Source organism: Rhinichthys klamathensis, unplaced genomic scaffold (genome assembly GCF_029890125.1).
Source record: "Rhinichthys klamathensis goyatoka isolate OS25496 unplaced genomic scaffold, OSU_Roscu_1.1 h1tg000014l_1, whole genome shotgun sequence".
NCBI classification, from domain to species: Eukaryota; Metazoa; Chordata; class Actinopteri; order Cypriniformes; family Leuciscidae; genus Rhinichthys; species Rhinichthys klamathensis.
Genome location: NW_026606566.1, coordinates 1262080 through 1280668, shown reverse-complemented (window position 1 = coordinate 1280668; position 18589 = coordinate 1262080). Strand labels below are relative to the sequence as shown.

The 18589-nt window shown below is 42.7% G+C and overlaps 1 protein-coding gene across 1 annotated transcript; it reads right to left on the bottom strand.

Annotated features, from left to right (window-relative positions):
* Positions 1–210: 210 nt before the first annotated feature.
* On the bottom strand, positions 211–18589 carry LOC130104397 (guanylate cyclase soluble subunit beta-2-like). The gene is made up of 15 exons (XM_056270917.1): positions 18451–18589; positions 18281–18375; positions 17996–18156; positions 17597–17696; positions 17303–17439; positions 12289–12382; positions 11909–12012; positions 10495–10711; positions 5361–5681; positions 2378–2526; positions 2139–2285; positions 1743–1897; positions 1387–1604; positions 633–752; positions 211–447 (listed from the first exon to the last, which is right to left on the bottom strand). Exons 1-15 carry the CDS (start codon positions 18558–18560, stop codon positions 287–289), a joined length of 2289 nt encoding a protein of 762 aa, XP_056126892.1. The 5' UTR covers positions 18561–18589; the 3' UTR covers positions 211–286.

Genomic DNA, 18589 nt, shown 5'->3' with positions numbered 1-18589 from the left:
TTGAGGTCTTAGTCCCGAAAATCTTTTTTCCATAATCTTTTTGGGGTCACGCTCCTGATATCAAGTATTGCCCAGGGGACCCTCATTTGAGAAAATAGTAAAAAGGGAAAAAATATCTAAAGGCATCTAAAGGCTAAAAAAGTTGAAATGATTGGATGCAGTGTAGACAATACTACAAATAATTGGCAATTAGCTTGTCTCAGACAGCCATGTTCCATATTACCATTACATTAAACACTATAGTTAAAGTATAACATATTGGATACATCTGGGCTCATGAAACAGATCAGAATAACAAACAGAACCTAGTGTGAACATGTTTGCTCTGTTTATCAATTGAAGGTTTCTTATTGTCAGTCTTGTTGGGTGTGCTCTCCTTTGTGAGCTCGTCCAATGAGCTTTTCTCACTGTAAAGACTCCCATAACTCTCAGAATCTCGTGGTTTACCTGTTAGTGAACATAGCAGTCAATGATATAAGCAATGCCAGTGCACCCATTTGTTATAAATAAATGTAAAATTGTAAAATGTAAAAAATGTAAAGTGGACATTATCCCTTTATCTCTCAAAATTACATTTATCAGACTTCCCCATTTATTAAAGTTTTATTTTCTGCTGTACTGCATGGTGATACCTGTTATATTGCGTTTCTGAGGTTCAATAGACTGTGCGGGAGGTTTGCTCTCTGTTGGACTATCTCCATATTTCATTGGTACCAATGGACAACTGTCTCCTTTCTGCAGTCTCTGGGTAGCTTTAAGAGAGGAAGAGATAGAAAGGAAGAAAACAGAAGACATGCAATGACATATCGAAAACAGTAACATAATTGATGTTTTCTGTACATTAATTAATTCATAATTATTTATTATTAATAAAACTATAATTTTATATGGAATGGACCAATAAAATCTGTTTCTCTTTTTTTATTGTAAGCATATACAGCATATATTCACTGTAGGGTACAAAATAGGTCATAAAAATGTACCAATTTGTTTTTGTTTTGTTTTGTTTTTTCTCAAAAAATGTCAGTGAAAAAGAATGCAATAAAAAAAATATTATATGTGCTGTTTAATTTTATGTTTATTTTATATTCACTATCATTTTGCAACTGATACAACTGATTTGGGGAGAGGTGAATACAGGTTAAAACCCGAATGTACAGGGGTGTGTTCCAACAGTAGTTCATGCAAAAAATGCAATGCAATTATAAATTGGCTAATAATATATAAGTAATATACAATAATATATTTAATACAATATAAAACAGTTTATCTAACATATCTATAGTTCTCCCGATAAAGAATGGGATTTATTAAGAATATATAGTAGGACACCAATCCATTTGCCATGCAACTGGTAACCCAATAATAAACACATATTCAACAGACCTTTTAACTCCGCCCTATAGTGAGGTAGCTGTGAAGCACAGTCTCTTCCAGAATGAGTCATCTTCCTGACTGAGTCAGGGTTGTGCACCAAAAGCCCCATGATCTCACTCTCGGTGACTTTTAGGTTCCTCTGTAGGAAGTAGGTTTGCATTCTTCCTTTACCTTTTACCTCTATCTCTCCACGCTCCTCCATCTGATAGCCTTTATTTCTTAGAGCACTGTTAACAAGAAATCAGCCAAATAAGTATTCATCTACGTTAAGGTTTATATATATATACTGTATATTTACAGTGCCAAACAGAGATTATCTGAAGTAACTGTAAGATAGATAGAGGACATATTTTCATGCTTCTCACTGATAAACACTGGGACTAATGTGGATTTTGTCAGGCAGGCCATGACTCTCCATTCGGGACGCCGTGTTAACTGTATCTCCAAATAAACAGTAGCGAGGCATCTTCTCACCAACCACCCCTGCCAACACCGGTCCACTGTGCAAGCCCACCCGAATCTGGGACACAAAACACCACTTTAATAGAAGTATATTTAAAAACAGAGAGTATATAATAAGATATGAATAAGATACAATTATATTTTTTGGCAAAAATCAATCTTTCCTAAACCCACAAAACATCTGAAGATTTATAATGTTTCTCATGGAAAAGTGAATTTTTGAAAAGCAGGTATGGCTTGACATTACAGACTGAAACACTGAATCTCAAGTCTAAAGTAATCAAAGATAACCCCATCACCTGAATAGGGCAACCAGTCACAGGGTTAGTAACTTCTTTTGCAGCTATGATCATGCCTAGGGCAAAGTTGGCAACACGCTCAGTGTGACTTGACATCAAGATTGGCACACCACCAACAACCATGTAAGCATCTCCAATTGTCTCAACCTGCCGAACACATTTTGTAACACATATCATTCAAATCAAAATGAATCAATTTAGTCTTACATTTAAGAAAAATCATCATGACTAAGGCTCACCTTGTAAACATTGTGTACAGAGGTAAGACGGTCAAACTTCAGGTACATAGAATTGAGCATGGAAACAATCTGGATGGGTTCACACTCAGAGCAGATATCTGTGAAGGTCACCACGTCACTGAAGAGGATGGTGCACTCTTCAAACTCACCTAAAAGAAAAGCACTGTAGAGTCAAGATTTGACTAGCAAAAAAATGTAAATTATAATGAAGTGACGCAAGCTGCGTTCACACTACAAGTGACTTTGGGGGATCGCAAAACGGCAAGAAACACTATCCTTCTACAAGACAAGACAAGACAACTGGACTGGGGAGCTCTGGAATCATGATTTTTTTTTTTTTATTGTATCATAGCACACAATGAGTGTATAATAAAAACCATTTGTTGTTTGCTTTTGGGATCTGATAGCATTTGGCATAAAGAGCATTTGGACCCAGATTATTGCGTAACCCTATGCATTATGTGAGAGTTTTAATTATAAACAAGATCACAATTCACAGGGACTCTTATTTTGAATTGCATATGCATTAATTCTTCCACCTGCTTATTCAAAAAGATTAGAGAGATAAAATATGCACAACTATCTACAGCAATATAAACACCATAAAGTAAATGTTGTCATAATTCATCAACAGTATTTCATAATTAATCACTTTGCATAAATGTGCAGTATTCATTGATTGCTAACTGTCCTGAATAATAAATATTATCACAAAAATATTAAGTGTTACTCAAAGTATTAAGTGTTTGCTGCCAAAAACCTCTTTTTAGTTTTGTTTCATCTGTCCATAGAACGTTTGAAAAGTAACTGACACGACTGGAACTTCAAGCGGGATGGGCTCTGTGGTCAGATGAAACTAAAAAAAGCTTTTTTGGCAGAAAACACTTAAGATGGGTTTGGTGCACACAGGGATAAAAAAGTATCCCATGTGTAAAATGAAATACTCTGCAGTATCTGTAATGCTGTGGGCCAAATTTTCTGCTGGATGTCCTGGACATCTTGTTCAGATACATGGCATCATGGATTCAATCAAATACCAACAGTTAAAAAATCTAAACCTGACAACCTCTACTAGAAATCTTATAATGGGCCATGTTTGGATCTTCCAACAGGACAGTGATCCAAAAACAAACATCAAAATAAAAACAACAAATGGGTCACTGAACACAAAACCAAGCATCTGCAATGGCTATCCTAGTCCCCAGACCTGAACCCTATAGAAGATGAGTGGGCTGAACTGAAGAGAAGAAGCGCCAACATGGATCTGGGAATCTGCAGGATCGGGAGAGAGTCTGTATGGAGGAATGGTCTCTGATCTCTTGTCAGGTGTTCTCCAAACTCATCAGTCATTATAGGAGAAGACTCAGAGCTGTTATCTCGGCAAAAAGAGGTTGCAAAAAGTATTTAATAAAAGGGGGCAAATAATAGTTCCCAGCGTGTTTTGGAGAACTTTAAAATCTTGAATTAATGATATCTGCAATACATTCATGTTGGTTCTGTTCTGTTTACCTTAAGGGGGGTTATTGCAGAATCAAAAGGCACTATCCAGAGTGATAAGGACAGCAGAGAAGGACACCAAGACTTCTCTTCCCTGCATCACAGACATATACACTCAGCGATGCAGAACTAGGGCCAGGCTTTCACCACCCCGCACACAAACTCTTCTCACTGCTCCTATCAGGGTAGTGCTACCAGTTCCAGAGAACCAACAAAGAGAGACTAAGTATCTACACCAAGCTAATGAATGAGGACACTTGAGAGAGCTCTACCTCACAGAACACATACACAAATTGCAACAGGTGAACTCTCTATACAGTTTTGTATATTTGTCATAAAAATCTGTCAGTACATAAATCATTTTTATTTCTGTTTCTTGTTGAACTGTGGGACAGGGAACTAAGAACAAATCACAACAATACATTCACATATTGCTGTCATGTTTGCGATTTCCCCATTGGGTTATTTGATTCTTTTATTCCTAGATTATCTTCCTGTCTCAAAAAAAGCTGTAAGTAGACCCATGCCTCAACTACACACGCTAGACTGTACTGTGACATAAGTGATCTCAGCAGACACCATAAGTAAGTTCATAGTGCCCCTGTAGATGGAGTTTCTGATCTTTGCATCCTGGTCCCCAACAGTAGAGTAATAATTATTTTATAACATGTCATAGAAAGATATTTGAAGACCTCTGATGCATTCTGTCCAACATGGGCTGAATTAGTTCCAGTAAATGCATATAGTAGAATCAATCCTGATCCAAAGATGTCCCAGAGCAGTGATTGCCACCCAGGGGTGAGATTACCGCAAGGGGTAGTTAAATAAATATATAAGGGTACATTTAGATTTGGCTTTGTTAAACATATTAAACAGAAAATATAATGTTTGTCTATTATTATTTTTATAATCTCATAATATTATTTGTCTTGTCTACGGTTTCTTGTCAACCGTGTTTAATTATTCTGCTTTTTACTGGTTAAAAAAAAAAACTAATTACAAATCTGCAATAATGAAATGTTATAACAATATATATTACCCAAATTTTACAAACTTATTCTATCATATATAATAAAATCTCAATGAACAATAAGTCCATCATATGCCACAGCAGCGCAACAAGTCACAGCTCGAGATCCTTTCCTGATCCTGTTCCCCTCTTTCTCTTGTCACCCAGTTGCACTTTCAGACACAGATGTTGAAACTCACTGTGCATTTGTACTTTTTATTCTGACAATCTATGCAGGGAGTTAAATTTGGGCAATTTGAGAGATGGTTGTGTAATTACTGAATGATAAATCAATGAATCAAATGAGAACCTAGCACCTTACAACTGATAATTTAAATGGAATGACTGCCTAGCTTTAATTGAAAATACTAAAGAGGTACATTGTGGGACACACTTCTATTGTCTCACCCCTTCTACTGAAACCTTACTCATTGCATTCTCTGCTTGCCTAACCATCCACCCCTCCATTTGATTCACCTGCCTCCACTCTCTTGCCCTCTTTCAGCTGGTTGGCAACATGTTTAGGCAGCATGGCATAGAGTAGATTTTCTGTCTTCTGTCTTTCTTCCTCAAGGTGTTTTGAAAGATGATGCAGCTCTTCCTTTTTCCGTTCTAGCTGGTTGGAGAGCTCCATCTCCGCTAGACGCTGCTGGTTAAGCAGGATCAGATCACGTGTAGCGTCATGTGGAGCAATATCAGAGAGGTGCATGCAGTGCTCCTCCAGCTCCTGCAAGCTGCGAAGTAAGGGCGAAGCGAGGTACAGCATGCAACGCAACAGAGGCATCCATATCATTTGTCCTGGGAGAAGGAATTAAGAAAAATGTTAGGAAAGAGGTATAGAGGCAAATGCATTAAGGGATGCAGAGAATGTTAAATATGTTAAATACACCACATTTTAGTGTGATTAAGTTACTAAACCACAGTCATTAGAGAGGTTAATTTCATATTCCCTAAAGGTACAAAAGGGTGTGAGGTGGACATAAGGAGATGAAAAAGGGGAATATCTGAATTAATGAATGCAGAAATTAATTCTAATAATTCTGATAATTCTATTAATTAACATTTTTCAAAGTTATATAAGCCTGGATAATAAATCTAAATATAAGATAAAATAATCAAGTACACAGATTTGGTCAAAAATACATCTATGCTATTATTATAAGTTTCGAATAGGAACTTTGACACTGCGTCATGGCGTTGACATTATGGGAATGGTTCTGTGTGAGCCGGTGTCTGAAGCTGGTGTCTGCATAGCATGTCACCGAGACTATATATAGATGCCTGAGAAACACGCCATCAGCTTCTTTGTCTTGAGGATGTCACCTCTCTTCCTTGAGGCGAGTTGGTCCACACCATACCATCATGTGCCAAAAGAGAAAAAGGGTCAGTGCTACCTGTTGGATTGTTCAATCCCAGCAGGCTGTTACAGGAAAGCGAACAGACCATCTCTTCCGGTTATCGAAAGGTTGATACCGCTTGTAGATAATTTGGCAGCGTGTTGACTTCTGCCGAATGTATCTCAATGGGTTCTTAAAAGAAAAGAGTTACAGGATCCAGTTTGCCTCACGTACACCTTTTACTGGTGTACAGCCCACAGTAGTACACTCAGATCAAACAGATATTATGTACTTGGAACTTCAGTCTCTCTTGGCCAAAGGGGCCATCGAACATCATGCCTCTTCCCGACAGAGAATCAGGATTTTACATTTGCTTATTCCTGGTTCCTAAGAAGAACGGGGGTTGCATCCCTTTCTAGATCTGAGTTGCTTGATCCCTACTCCGTGGACATACAGGTTCAAGATGTTAACGCTGAAACTTATCGTACACTCTCAGAAAAAAAAGGTACGAAAGCTGCCACTGGGGCTGTACCTTTTCAAAAGGTACACTTTTGTAACTAAAGGGTGCATATTGGTACCTTAATGGTACATATTAGTACCTAATTAACAAACACCATCGCACACCTGCAGGTGATAGGTGCGTAGAAAAAGAAGACCAAATAGGTAGGTCGACAAATCTGCAAATAAGGAACTCCCGCACACTATCAGTACTTGCAAGTAATATAAAATTGTTTTATTAGCAACGTTTCGGTCTCACGACCTTCATCAGGCTACCTATTAGTACCTAAAATGTACATATTTGTACCTAAAAGGGTTCACAGTACCCTTTTTTTTTCCTATTGAAAAGGTACACTGCCCCAGGGACAGCTTTCGTACCTTTTTTTCTGAGAGTAATTCTAACCAAGGATTGGTTTGTGATGATAGATTTGAAGGACGCACACTTCCACATTGAGATATTGCCAGAACACAGGAAGTTTCTCAGGTTTCTCCGGTTTGCCTTTCCTCTGATAGCTCTGCTTCCGGGAGTTCTAGCAAGGGTTCATTTTTGGATGAAGGGACTGTGCAGGGGTCAATATATCACCACCAATAGGTGATCTGGAAACTTTGGGTCTGGTCCCTAAAGATTACCAGCTCTTAGATTCTAGTCTTTCAGTTGAGATTGTTGAGACAATTTTAAGTTCTAGAGCTCCCTCCATGAGGAAGCTGTATGCAATGAAGTGGAAGCTCTCGACTATTTATAAACCTATTGATGGAGTTTCTATTGGGAGACATCCCCTAGTCTCCTGCTTTTTGCGCAGTGCCAGTCGGCTGAAGCCTATCTGCAGGCCGCAAGTCCCTTCCTGGGATCTTTCAGTAGTCTTTGAAAGGTTTATCAGGGCTGGTTTCTGGTTTCTCCCTAGTTTTTTCTCCTTTCAGTCATCTGATTGGGTTTGGGTTCCTTGCCATTGCCTCTTCTGGCTTGCTTGGTTGAGAACACTTAATATTTAACAATATTATCGATCTGACTGTACTGACGCTGCTGTATGAGAACTGACCTGAGCTGGATGATGACATAATTTTTTTGCAGGACTGCTTCGTAGATGAAATGAATACAACGGAACTGAATAAAGGTGACTTGACTTTACTTGCATTCATTTGAGCCCCTACAGTCAGCCTCAAAAGGGACTGACTTTTAAAGTGTCTCTTTTGTTAACACTGACTACTCAAAAGAGTAGGAGATTTTCAGGCACTGTCAGTAGCCTCCTCTTGTTTAGACTTTTCCCCTTGACTAGTCTATTACACCCATAGGCCGGATTATGCCCCAAAGGTGCCTTCTGCAACTGGCCAAGGGCCTCATGAGTCACTGGAGCAAGAAAGATTGCATTTTTTATGTCCAATCCGGGCCCTTAGGATGAACTTCTACCACTTAGGCCAGTGGCGTGAATCCACCCAACTCTTGGTCTGCTTTGGTGGGCGCAGTAAGGAGGCTGCATCCAGGACCCTCACTATCAGCACTGGTGCTCCTGAGGGTTGCATCCTCTCCCTGCTGCTCTTTTCCCTGTACACAAATGACTGCACCTCCAAAGACCCATCTGTCAAGCTCCTGAAATTTGCAGATGACACAACAGTCATCGGCCTCATCCAAAACGATGACGAGTCTGCTTATAGACTGGAGGTTGAACATCTGGCTGTCTGGTGCAGTCATAACAACCTCGAGCTGAACACGCTCAAAACAGTGGAGATGATAGTGGACTTCAGGATAAATCCCCCTGAACTCCCCCAACTCACCATCATGAACAGCACTGTGGGAGCAATGGAGTCATTCAGGTTATTGGGCACCACCATCTCTCAGGACCCGAAGTGGGACACTCACATGCAGAGGTTGTACTTCCTTCACCAGCTGCGGAAGTTCAACCTGCAGGAGCTGCTGAAACAGTTTTTAATCGAGTCTGTCCTGTGCTCATCAATAACTGTCTGGTTTGGTTCAGCTACCAAATCAGGCATCAGGAGACGCTGAGAAGCTTATTGGTTCCCCCCTGCCGGCCCTCCAAAATCTTTACACCTGCAAAGTGGGAAAAAGAGCTAAGAAAATCACTTTGGACCCCACACACCCAGCCCAGTCTCTCTTTGAACTATTGCCCTCTGGCCGGCGCTACAGAGCACCGAGCATCAGAACAGCAGGCACAAGAACAGTTACTTTCACACAGGCTACATTCAGCCTGAACAATTAAAACTCTCATAACTGTACATGGTCTACCATACCTGTACATTTGTACATAACATCTGTAAATTATATCATAAACTGTTCACTTGTAAATAACATATCTGTACATTCATTAATATATATATATATATATTTTCTTTTTTCTTTCCTTTTCTTTCTACTGCTGTATATCGCATTATTTAAATTTGTGTTTCTTATATTATTGTTATATTTAATTTCTACTGTGTAATTCCTATGTATGTCTGCAAGTCAAGTCAAGTCACCTTTATCAAAGCAGCTTCACAGTGATAACATGAAAATAATACGACAAAGTTTGTTTCTAGAAGAAAATTGTGTCATCGTCCACCTTAAGTAAGGCAGATCAATAACATTGTTGAATATTAAATGTCCCCAACTAAGCAAGCCAAAAGCCAAGGCAACAGTGGCAAGGAACCAAAACTCCATCAGGTGACAGAATGAAGAAAAAACCCAGGCTCAGTCGGGGGCCAGTTCTCCTCTGGCCAACAAGCGAACAGTGTATGATTGTAATCCAGGCAGCATTACATGTCAGAAGTCAGATTGGATTAGAACATTCAAAATATGAATCCAGTTCCATCTGGTTGGAAGTCGGAGTCATCATTCCGGTATGGAGACGAGTTTGTTGAGGATCAGTGCTGATGGCTGTCGTGTCGATGAGGCCTTCACAGGGCTGATGAGGCTGGCACTTCAGGGATGTGTCATGGATGGGTCCAGGTGCAGGTCCACCATCTGATCTGGATACGGCCGGGATCCGGCTGACTTCAGTAAACAGGGAAGGGACTGGTTGACACTAGGGACTGGTTGACACTGGTTGATAGTCTGCACTATCATGTATGTCTGCATCATGTCTGTACTTTCTTCTGCACTGAAAGCTCCTGTCACCAAAACAAATTCATTGTGTGTGTAAACATACTTGGCAAATAACGCTCATTCTGATTCTGATTTCCCCTTGGTTTGTCGATGTTGGTATTGTTGTTCCCATATCGTCAACTCCATTAAGCAGATTCAAAGTTCCTATTCGAAAGGGAACATCTCAGGTTACATAAGTAACCCGGTTCCCTAAGGGGGACAAGATGCTGCGTCGCGTTGCCAGACCTTGGGGCATGCCTGAAAGTGCCTTCCTTCAGACAATAGAATCTGATGGAGTGTTTCTCAGGCACCTATTTGCCAACGCCATGATGCAGTATCTCGTTCCCTCTCAGGGAACCGGTTGGGTTACATAGGTAACCTGACACTTTCTTAACTCTGTTCCTGGAGCTCCCCTAGCAGTGCACATTTAGTATGTCTCCTTAATTAAACACACTTGATTCAGGACATTATTGGTAGAGACTCCAAGACCTGAAATGGGTGTGTCAGACAAAGGAGACATTCATGGATGTCTTCGGGAACAGGTAAGAAAACCACCGACAAAGAGACACATAGTGTTCCCCATACCACTTTCATTTCAATTAATATACATACAGTTCATATTACAGATATGTATAAAAAATAGAATTAGAATTTTTGACAGAACAGCAGAAACAATCAGGAATAAATGGCTGAGAATTCTCACCTCTCAGTTCTAGCATGGGTCTCTCTTTCCAAGCCATAGGCATTATTTCTCTTTTTGCCCGCAAAATAAAATGGCTATTAATGAACTTGCGGATGCTGCAGATGTTGAAAGTCACCTTTGGATTCTGGATGGTGAAATATTGATCCAGCTGGCCACACCTGGTCTGTAACTCTGGCACAATTCTCTGAATAGTCACCCCTGCCTGTCTAACCTGTAGCTGAATGGATGCATTGAGTAGAAGAAAAGATCAATGACTTAATTTAAAAAATATTAGGCATTAAGCAATGCAGAAAAATGTTAATCAGAATGCTTTTAAAACTATTGCTCTCTCAGTCACTTTATCAACACATCTGTAACAACATGGCAACTTTCCACATTTAAGAAGGCTCAAAGAAATACAGCCCACAGCAGTCAAAAATTACTGACCAATCTCTTTCCTTTCACTGTCTAAAGCCCTTTAAAGAGTTCTATCTTTGCCACTGCTTTCTGTATGTTTCTAAAACTCTGCTGCAGACAAGAGTGAACTCCCAATCATCTGTCCTCATTCCACTGGACAGGTCTGCTACCTACTATCCACCTGATGTTTAAATGTTGGATAAGTACAAAATTAATATAGAAATTCGTGCACATACAAATTCACATGCATATAGTATATTAGGATAAAACCTAACTTCTGTAAAATATCTGCACACCGGAACACTTTTTTCCATGGCATTTCCCAGTGAAGATTGCTTAGCTCAAGATAAATCTGCTTTTAATTCTGGTCAACATTCTGAAATAACATTCTGAGATTATTTTCAATTTCATGCAAATAATGACCAACAATGTGCACTTGACTCTGACTAAGAAGATGACAGCCAATGACAGAGCTTGTACAACCACTGCCTCGTGCAGGTGAGCTGTTGCTGTCATGTGCAGTATTCATTGCACAAAATTGGCATCTTATATTTTTCCACATCTTATATTATGTCACTGTTACATGCTGGTGGAAGTTGTGATGCATCCGGTGACATATCCAGTTGTGAGTGGCACTGAATGTTGTGACACATGCCACTTAGCTGCTGGATTTCTGTGGCATGTTCAGTTGTGCATGGCCTTTGTATCCTTATATCGGCTTTACAGTAGTGTTGACATTTAACAGATTATTTTATAAATATTAGTGTGATTTTACTATAGGATATTTGCTCATCACTCAACAAATGCTTACGATGGGTAAAAACTAAAACACAACCATAAACAAACTTCCTATAATAATAGTAATATACTGTATATATAAATGGTTTCCCACTACTTTTCTGCATTTTATTTCTGCTCTAGCTTGTGTACTAATCTGATACACATTCTTTATTTGTAAATTGCTTCAGATAAACTTGTCTATTAAATAAATAAATGTAAATGCACAACCATCACTTACTTCTTCATCAAACACAATGTGGAAAGGGAAGGCATTGCAAAATGTCTTCAGATCAATGCAGAGATTATCTGGATACACAGGCTCAAATCCCCTTAAAGTTTTATCTGATGTGGAAAAAAAAATCTAATTAATACAATCACCCATAAACACAAAGTTTACTCTACAATTAATCTCAGGAAAACATGGTAATTTGTTTAGAAAAATAGTAATATAAGAATGTTGCTGATTACAAATCTTTACCATCATTTTGTGATTGACTAAAATTGAGGCTCAGCTAAGAGGTGTACATAACTGTAGGATTAAAATAATAATTGTCAATTTTGTTGCATCTCATATACATCATGGTCTTCCTAGAACAAATAATTTTATTCTATCTTTACCCTTCTCTGGATGTATCAAGCTTCTGACTGTGCCCCAGTGGTTTTTCTGCACAGGATTTTCAGACTTCTTCAGGAGGGACCTTTTAGAAAAGTCCTAGAAAGAAAACGTCTCGGTTACGGATGTAACCCTCGTTCCCTGAGTAGGGAACGGAAATGTTAGAAGCCTCTCATTTAAAGAAATAAAACGAGCCAATGGCAAGGAAATGCCATGGGTCTGTGGAATTTGCATGGCGTAACTCCGCCCCACCGCGTGGGTATAAAAGGAAGGACGCCGCAATATGCAGATATGTTTCTTTTGCTGAGGAGCCAAGACTGAACTCGGCTGTTCCAGCGGTACAGCGGAAGTGGCAGAGAGACATAACGTCTCCATTCCCTACTCAGGGAACGAGGGTTACATCGGTAACCGAGACGTTCCCTTTCGTTGTCACTTCGAGTTACATCGAATGACGACGAAATGGGGTTCCCAGTCCAATCACGCCAACTCGGCTGTCTTCCAGTGCCCTGTGCAAGTCTGAGCTCCCTGTCGTGAGACTAGCACGGACGAAGGACTCCGACTTAACACAGGAATACCAAGGTACACTGGGAAGCATATCTCAGAGGAAATATGCAATCAGTGCCTGCCCGAAGGGGGGGGGGGGGGGGACTTACAGAACACACATATGACCCGGAGGGGGGGATGCATACGGAGAGCACTGGGGTGTCCAGCCCGCAGGGTGGAATATTTCAACCCCAGGGGTGGCAGAGTGGCTTGCCAAGGCAAAGACACATGCTCAGAGAGGCTTACAGTGGAAATACACATGTGGGGGTCACCCAGAGGGGGAACCATGCACATGGCGGCACTTAGCCAATCGCGAAAGCTGCCGGAGGCATAACTCTGGCGTTGACGTCAACAGCGCTGGAGGAACTCAGGGCTTGTGAGGCTCACCTGAGGAGAATATCGCACGTATCCAGTCCATGGAGTGGAATGGCGAGCAAGCAAAGACACCTGAGCGGGTCCTAGTACCGGCTGGTTGAAGCGAGTACACGGGAGGACACTGGCTCCACTCGGAGATTGTCTTTGGAATCTGGCGAATGTGTTGGGTGTCGCCCAGCCTGCAGCTCTGCAGATGTCTGTTAGCGAGGCGCCATGCGCTAGAGCCCAAGAGGAAGCCACACTCCGGGTGGAGTGGGCTTTCGCACCAAGGGGGCACGGTCGACCTTGCTGCTGGCATGCCAAGCAATGGCGTCCACTATCCAGTGAGACAGCCTCTGCCTGAAGAGAGCCTTTCCCTTCAGCTTCCCACCATAACAGACAAAGAGCTGGTTTGAGGTCCTGAAACACTGCGTTCTCTCTACATAAGCACGGAGGGCGCGTACTGGACAGAGCAGTGCCAAGGCTGGGTCTGCCTCCTCCAGGGGCAACGCTTTCAGGTTCACCACCTGATCTCAAAAAGGAGTGGTGGGAACCTTGGGCACATATCCAGGCATATCTCAGGATCACGTGAGAATAGGCCGGCCCGAATTCCAGGCACGCTTGGTCAATGGAAAATGCATGCAGGTCCCCTACCCTCTTAATGGAGGCCAATGCAACCAGGAGCGCTATCTTAACTGACAGGAACTTAAGCTCCACTGATTGCAGAGGCTCAAGGGAGCACTCTGCAGGGCAGTTAGAACCACTGAGAGGTCCCAAGAGGGAACGAGAGGAGGCGAGGACGATTCAGTCTCCTCGCTCCTCTCAGGAACCTGATGATCAGGTCGTGCCTTCCCACGGACTTACCCTCAACTGCGTCGTGATGTGCGGCGATAGCGGCAAGATAGACTTTCAGAATGGAGGGAGACAGCCTTTGCTCCAACCCATCTTGCAGGAAGGAAAGCATGACACTTATCGGTGAGAAGAGCACCAGTTGATGAAGAGGTTCCACTCCAACGCGTAGGCATGTCACGTGGACGATGCTCTAGCGGAAGTGATGGTAGCCACCCCTGCTGGTGGTAGGGTACTCAAACCTGCCTAGTCCTGTCCAGGAGCCACACGTGGAGGTTCCAAAGATCGGGACGAGGGTGCCATAGGGTGCCCCGTTTCTGAGAAAGGGTCCTTCCTCAGAGGGATTGGCCAGGGAGGTGCTGTCGCGAGGAGTAAAAGTTCGGAGAACTAGGTCCGGCTGGGCCAATGAGGCGCAACCAATATGACCTGCTCCTCGTCCTCTCTGATCTTGCACAGGGTCTGTGCAAGAAGGCTCACTGGGGGAAACGCATACTTGCGGAGGCCCCGGTACTAGCTGTGCGGCAATGAGTCCGTGCCAAGCGTTCCCTCGGTCAGGGAGTAAAACAGGTCACAATGGGACGAGTCGTGGGAGGCAAACAGGTCTACCTGTGCGTCCCCAAACTGATCCCAAATCAGCTGAACCGACTCCAGGAAGTCACCATTCTCCAGGAAGAGGCTGAGACGTGAAGCTCGACGGCTGCACAATTCAGGGTTCCCGGAATATAATGGCTCGAAGCGACCTCAGATGCTTTTGACTCCAAAGAGGAGGTGGCGGGCGAGTTGCGACATACGGCGGGAGCGTAGACCACCTTGTGGGTAGATGTACGCCACTGTCGTAGTATTGTCTGATCGGACTAGTACGTGCTGGTTCTTGACCAACGCATGGAAGCGGTGCAGAGCGAGACGTACTGCCAGCAACTCGAGGCAATCAACATGTCCATTGCACATGGCACCCCAGCCCATGCAGAAGGCATCTGCTGAAACAACAACATGCCTGGAAACTCGCTCTAAGGGCACTCAGGCCCGTAGAAAGCAGAGGTTTGTCCAAGGGGTGAAGGTCTGACGGCAGGTCGGAGTTACTGGTACTCGTAGCATGCCTTGTTGCCATGCCCACCTCATGTATTTGGGTGAACTATCCCTTTAAGTCTGGTGATGAAAGTTAATATATGTGAAATAAAATGATATATTTAAATAAGTATTTTAAGTATTTTAAATACAAATTACAGTCTCTAAGTATTTAATTACAAATTACATTTCATTTATTTTTGTTAAGGAAATTACAAAATACTCAAAAGTAATTAAATACGTATTTCAAATACATGTAATTAAAATACTGCCCATCTCTGCTGGCGACAGAGGGGGACGAGAGTGGCGAGGCTCGTAAGCGGCGCGCACTGCCATCCGCGCCCTCTGGGGGAACCCACATCTGAGCTGCCCGTAACGGGAGTGTCGCATCGCCTGCCGTTCAGCAGGCTGCGGGACTGGTACAGGCAGGGGCGCCTTCCTGCGACCACCTCCACGGCGCGGTCCGGTACTGCTGGGGCAGGCGGACTAAGGCGTCTGAGCCGGCGGCTGGGTGGCAGCAGCTGACCGCAGGGTCAGAACATGTTTGGTAGCCTCAGTCTGCTTCTGGGCGGCCGAGAACTGTTGGGCAGAGTCCTTGACCGCACCGCCGAAGAGGCCAGTCTGGGATATGGGGGAGTTGAGGAAGTGGGTTCGCTCAGCCTCGCGCATATCAACCAGGTTAAGCCAGAGATGTCTGACCATGCATGTGGACATAACCTGACCCAGGGAGCGTGCGGTCACCTTTGTCGCTCGTAGAGCGAGGTCGGTGGTGGCAGGCTCTTGGATGAGCCCTGAATCAGCCCTACCCACGTGCATGTCATTGAGCACCCTGAAGGATGGCAATAACATGCAGTGAGGTGGCAGCCTGCCCCCCAGCTCAATAGGTCTTTGCCACTGGAGTAGACAAACAACCTACAGGCATTGGTGGGGTGCTTAGGGTCGCCACGCCAGGTGGAGGCGCTGTGGGGACACAGATATGTTGCCACAGAACACTCCTCGGGGGGAACCCCAGTGTACCCTTGGCCGAGGCCTCTGCGAGGGCAGAGAAGCCGGAAGAGGCAGCTGAGCAGTCGCGAAAAGTCAAAGGAGACTCCCACGATCTCATGGCCTTTTCATGCACGTCCGGGTAGAAAGGATTTGGGTTCGCCTCCCCAAAAACCAATCATCAGCCTTAAGTGCTCGGGACATGGCGGATGGTTCCACACAAGCCCGATACTCGCGGCGGCCCGGGAAAGCATAGCTGTCAACTCTGGATCAGACTCGTTATGCTAGCACACCCGAGGATGGCAGCACAGACGAGCCCTCATCTCCAGAGGACGATATACATGATTTCCTCTGACGCGGCTCTGGTCAGCAAACTCACTTCGGAACTGCACGGGTTGCTGTGTGCAAGACGGGGTGTGGACCGAGAATGTTTAGTCGGTTTAGTTCCAGACCTGCCGACCTACCAGAGTCTTGACTGTTACATTGCGATGGTCATGTTCCCGCTGGGAGAACGTGACGCATCCACGAACGCTGTCTGAACGTGATCGAAGCCCAAACACGTGAAAACAGCGCTCGTGCCCATCAGCTAAATCTATCAGAATACCGCACTCAGAAATACACGGGCAGAATGTCTTTAAAAAGATGTGCCGCGTGCACGCTCTTTTTGTGAGAGAAAAGCTCGCAGCAGTGCTGAAGCGCCCAGGGAGAAACACACACGCTGTTCAGTTCAGCAGGCAGAAATGTGAAACTCGCCAGAACTCGCCATCACACCAACACCGACTGGAAGCTGCTCGTCTAGAAGATTCTCGAAGATAATCAGAGAATAGGCTGCAGGAGTGAAGAGAACTTCTTGGCTCCGAAGCGAAAACATATCTGCATATTGCGGTGTCCTTCCTTTTATACCCACGCGGTGGGGCGGAGTTACGCCATACAAATTCTGCAGACCCATGGCATTTCCTTGCCATTGGCTCGTTTTATTTCTTTCGAAGACGAGAGGCTTCTAAGCAAACCCCATTTCATCGTCATTCGACGTAACTCGAAGTGACAACGAAAGGGAACAGTGAAGGTGTGTTTTACTGTATATGCCCTAATCCTCAATAGTATACATAATGTTGTATATAACTGTGAAATAATACAATTATTATTAATATATGTTACAACATATATCTAGAACACCAAAAATAAATTGTGTAGAGTTGGTGAGAAAGCATTTTCAGTGCATACTTTGTCTAAGAACACTGGTGTGATGAGGAAAACAATATGCTCCTTTTTTCCCATCCTCTCAACTTCCTCTATCTGGTTCACTATTTCCATCTTTATTGTGCTGTTGAAGAAGTCTTTGGCCACAGCTCCAATGATACCTACAACATCAGAATGACCAGTCAACCAGAAGATTTCATTACTTCCTGAAGCACATACGTATAGATAGATAGATAGATAGATAGATAGATAGATAGATAGATAGATAGATAGATAGATAGATAGATAGATAGATAGATAGATAGATAGATAGTTTACCAGGGACAATATGACAAAGACCTCGTCGGTCTGAGTAGTAGTGTAACAGCAAGGTGCCGTCATTGTTTTTTTCTACACGGAATGATGGTGCGTTCATTTCCTAAAATAAAATAAAGACAACACAAATTTGCTATAGATATTTTGCTTAGATGCATATGAAAGCCATATGTTTTTGTAGTTCTTATCACAAGAATAAATATTTATAAATGATTCTGAATGCATGAATGAATAAATCACTAACTCAGAAAAAGTAATATTGAGTGAGAATGAAAGGTCCTATTTTGGCACATCAAAAGTGGGCTATTAATTCTAGATTAACAAATAAATTATGAAACAGTGTCTTTGATCGAAATTCTCCTCAAGATGTTTATGAGAATAATAATGTCCTGCTCACTTTACCTTGTAGGAAAGAGAGAGATAGCTGTGCAGTGAATCCAGATTCTCCATAAACTCAAAGAGATTTCCTCCAAGGGTGCGCAACATATGATCATATCCAGACCTTTTGCAGAACTCAAAGAAGTATTCTCCAAACTGCGTCAGCAACACACTTTGTTCAATGTCTTTGGATAAACAAAGAAAGTGTACATTAACTTTGATTTAGGTGATAAAGAACAAGCACGCTGTTTCTAATAAATACAGCTGGGTGCTCTGAAACTCAAACACAGTTTTAAGAAAGCGCTTCACCAAGCATCTTGCAGGCCTCTGTCACTAACTGCATGGTGATGTCATCTGTGTACACTTCATAAGTCATAAAGGTGTCTTGGACCCTTGCCCCATCCCTGCAAAAATGCAATCAAAACCAGTATTTTTCTGTGTAAAATCAAGTAATTTATAGGAGTGTTATGGATGCTCACCTTAGTTTGTCCCATGTCTCTTCTCCAAATCTGTCAATCACTAGAGACTTCAAACATGTGTTGATGAATCCATACTGGACATGAGAGTTAGACACACAGCCATTTGACATGTTTTGTAGAGACAATACGGAAGATTAAA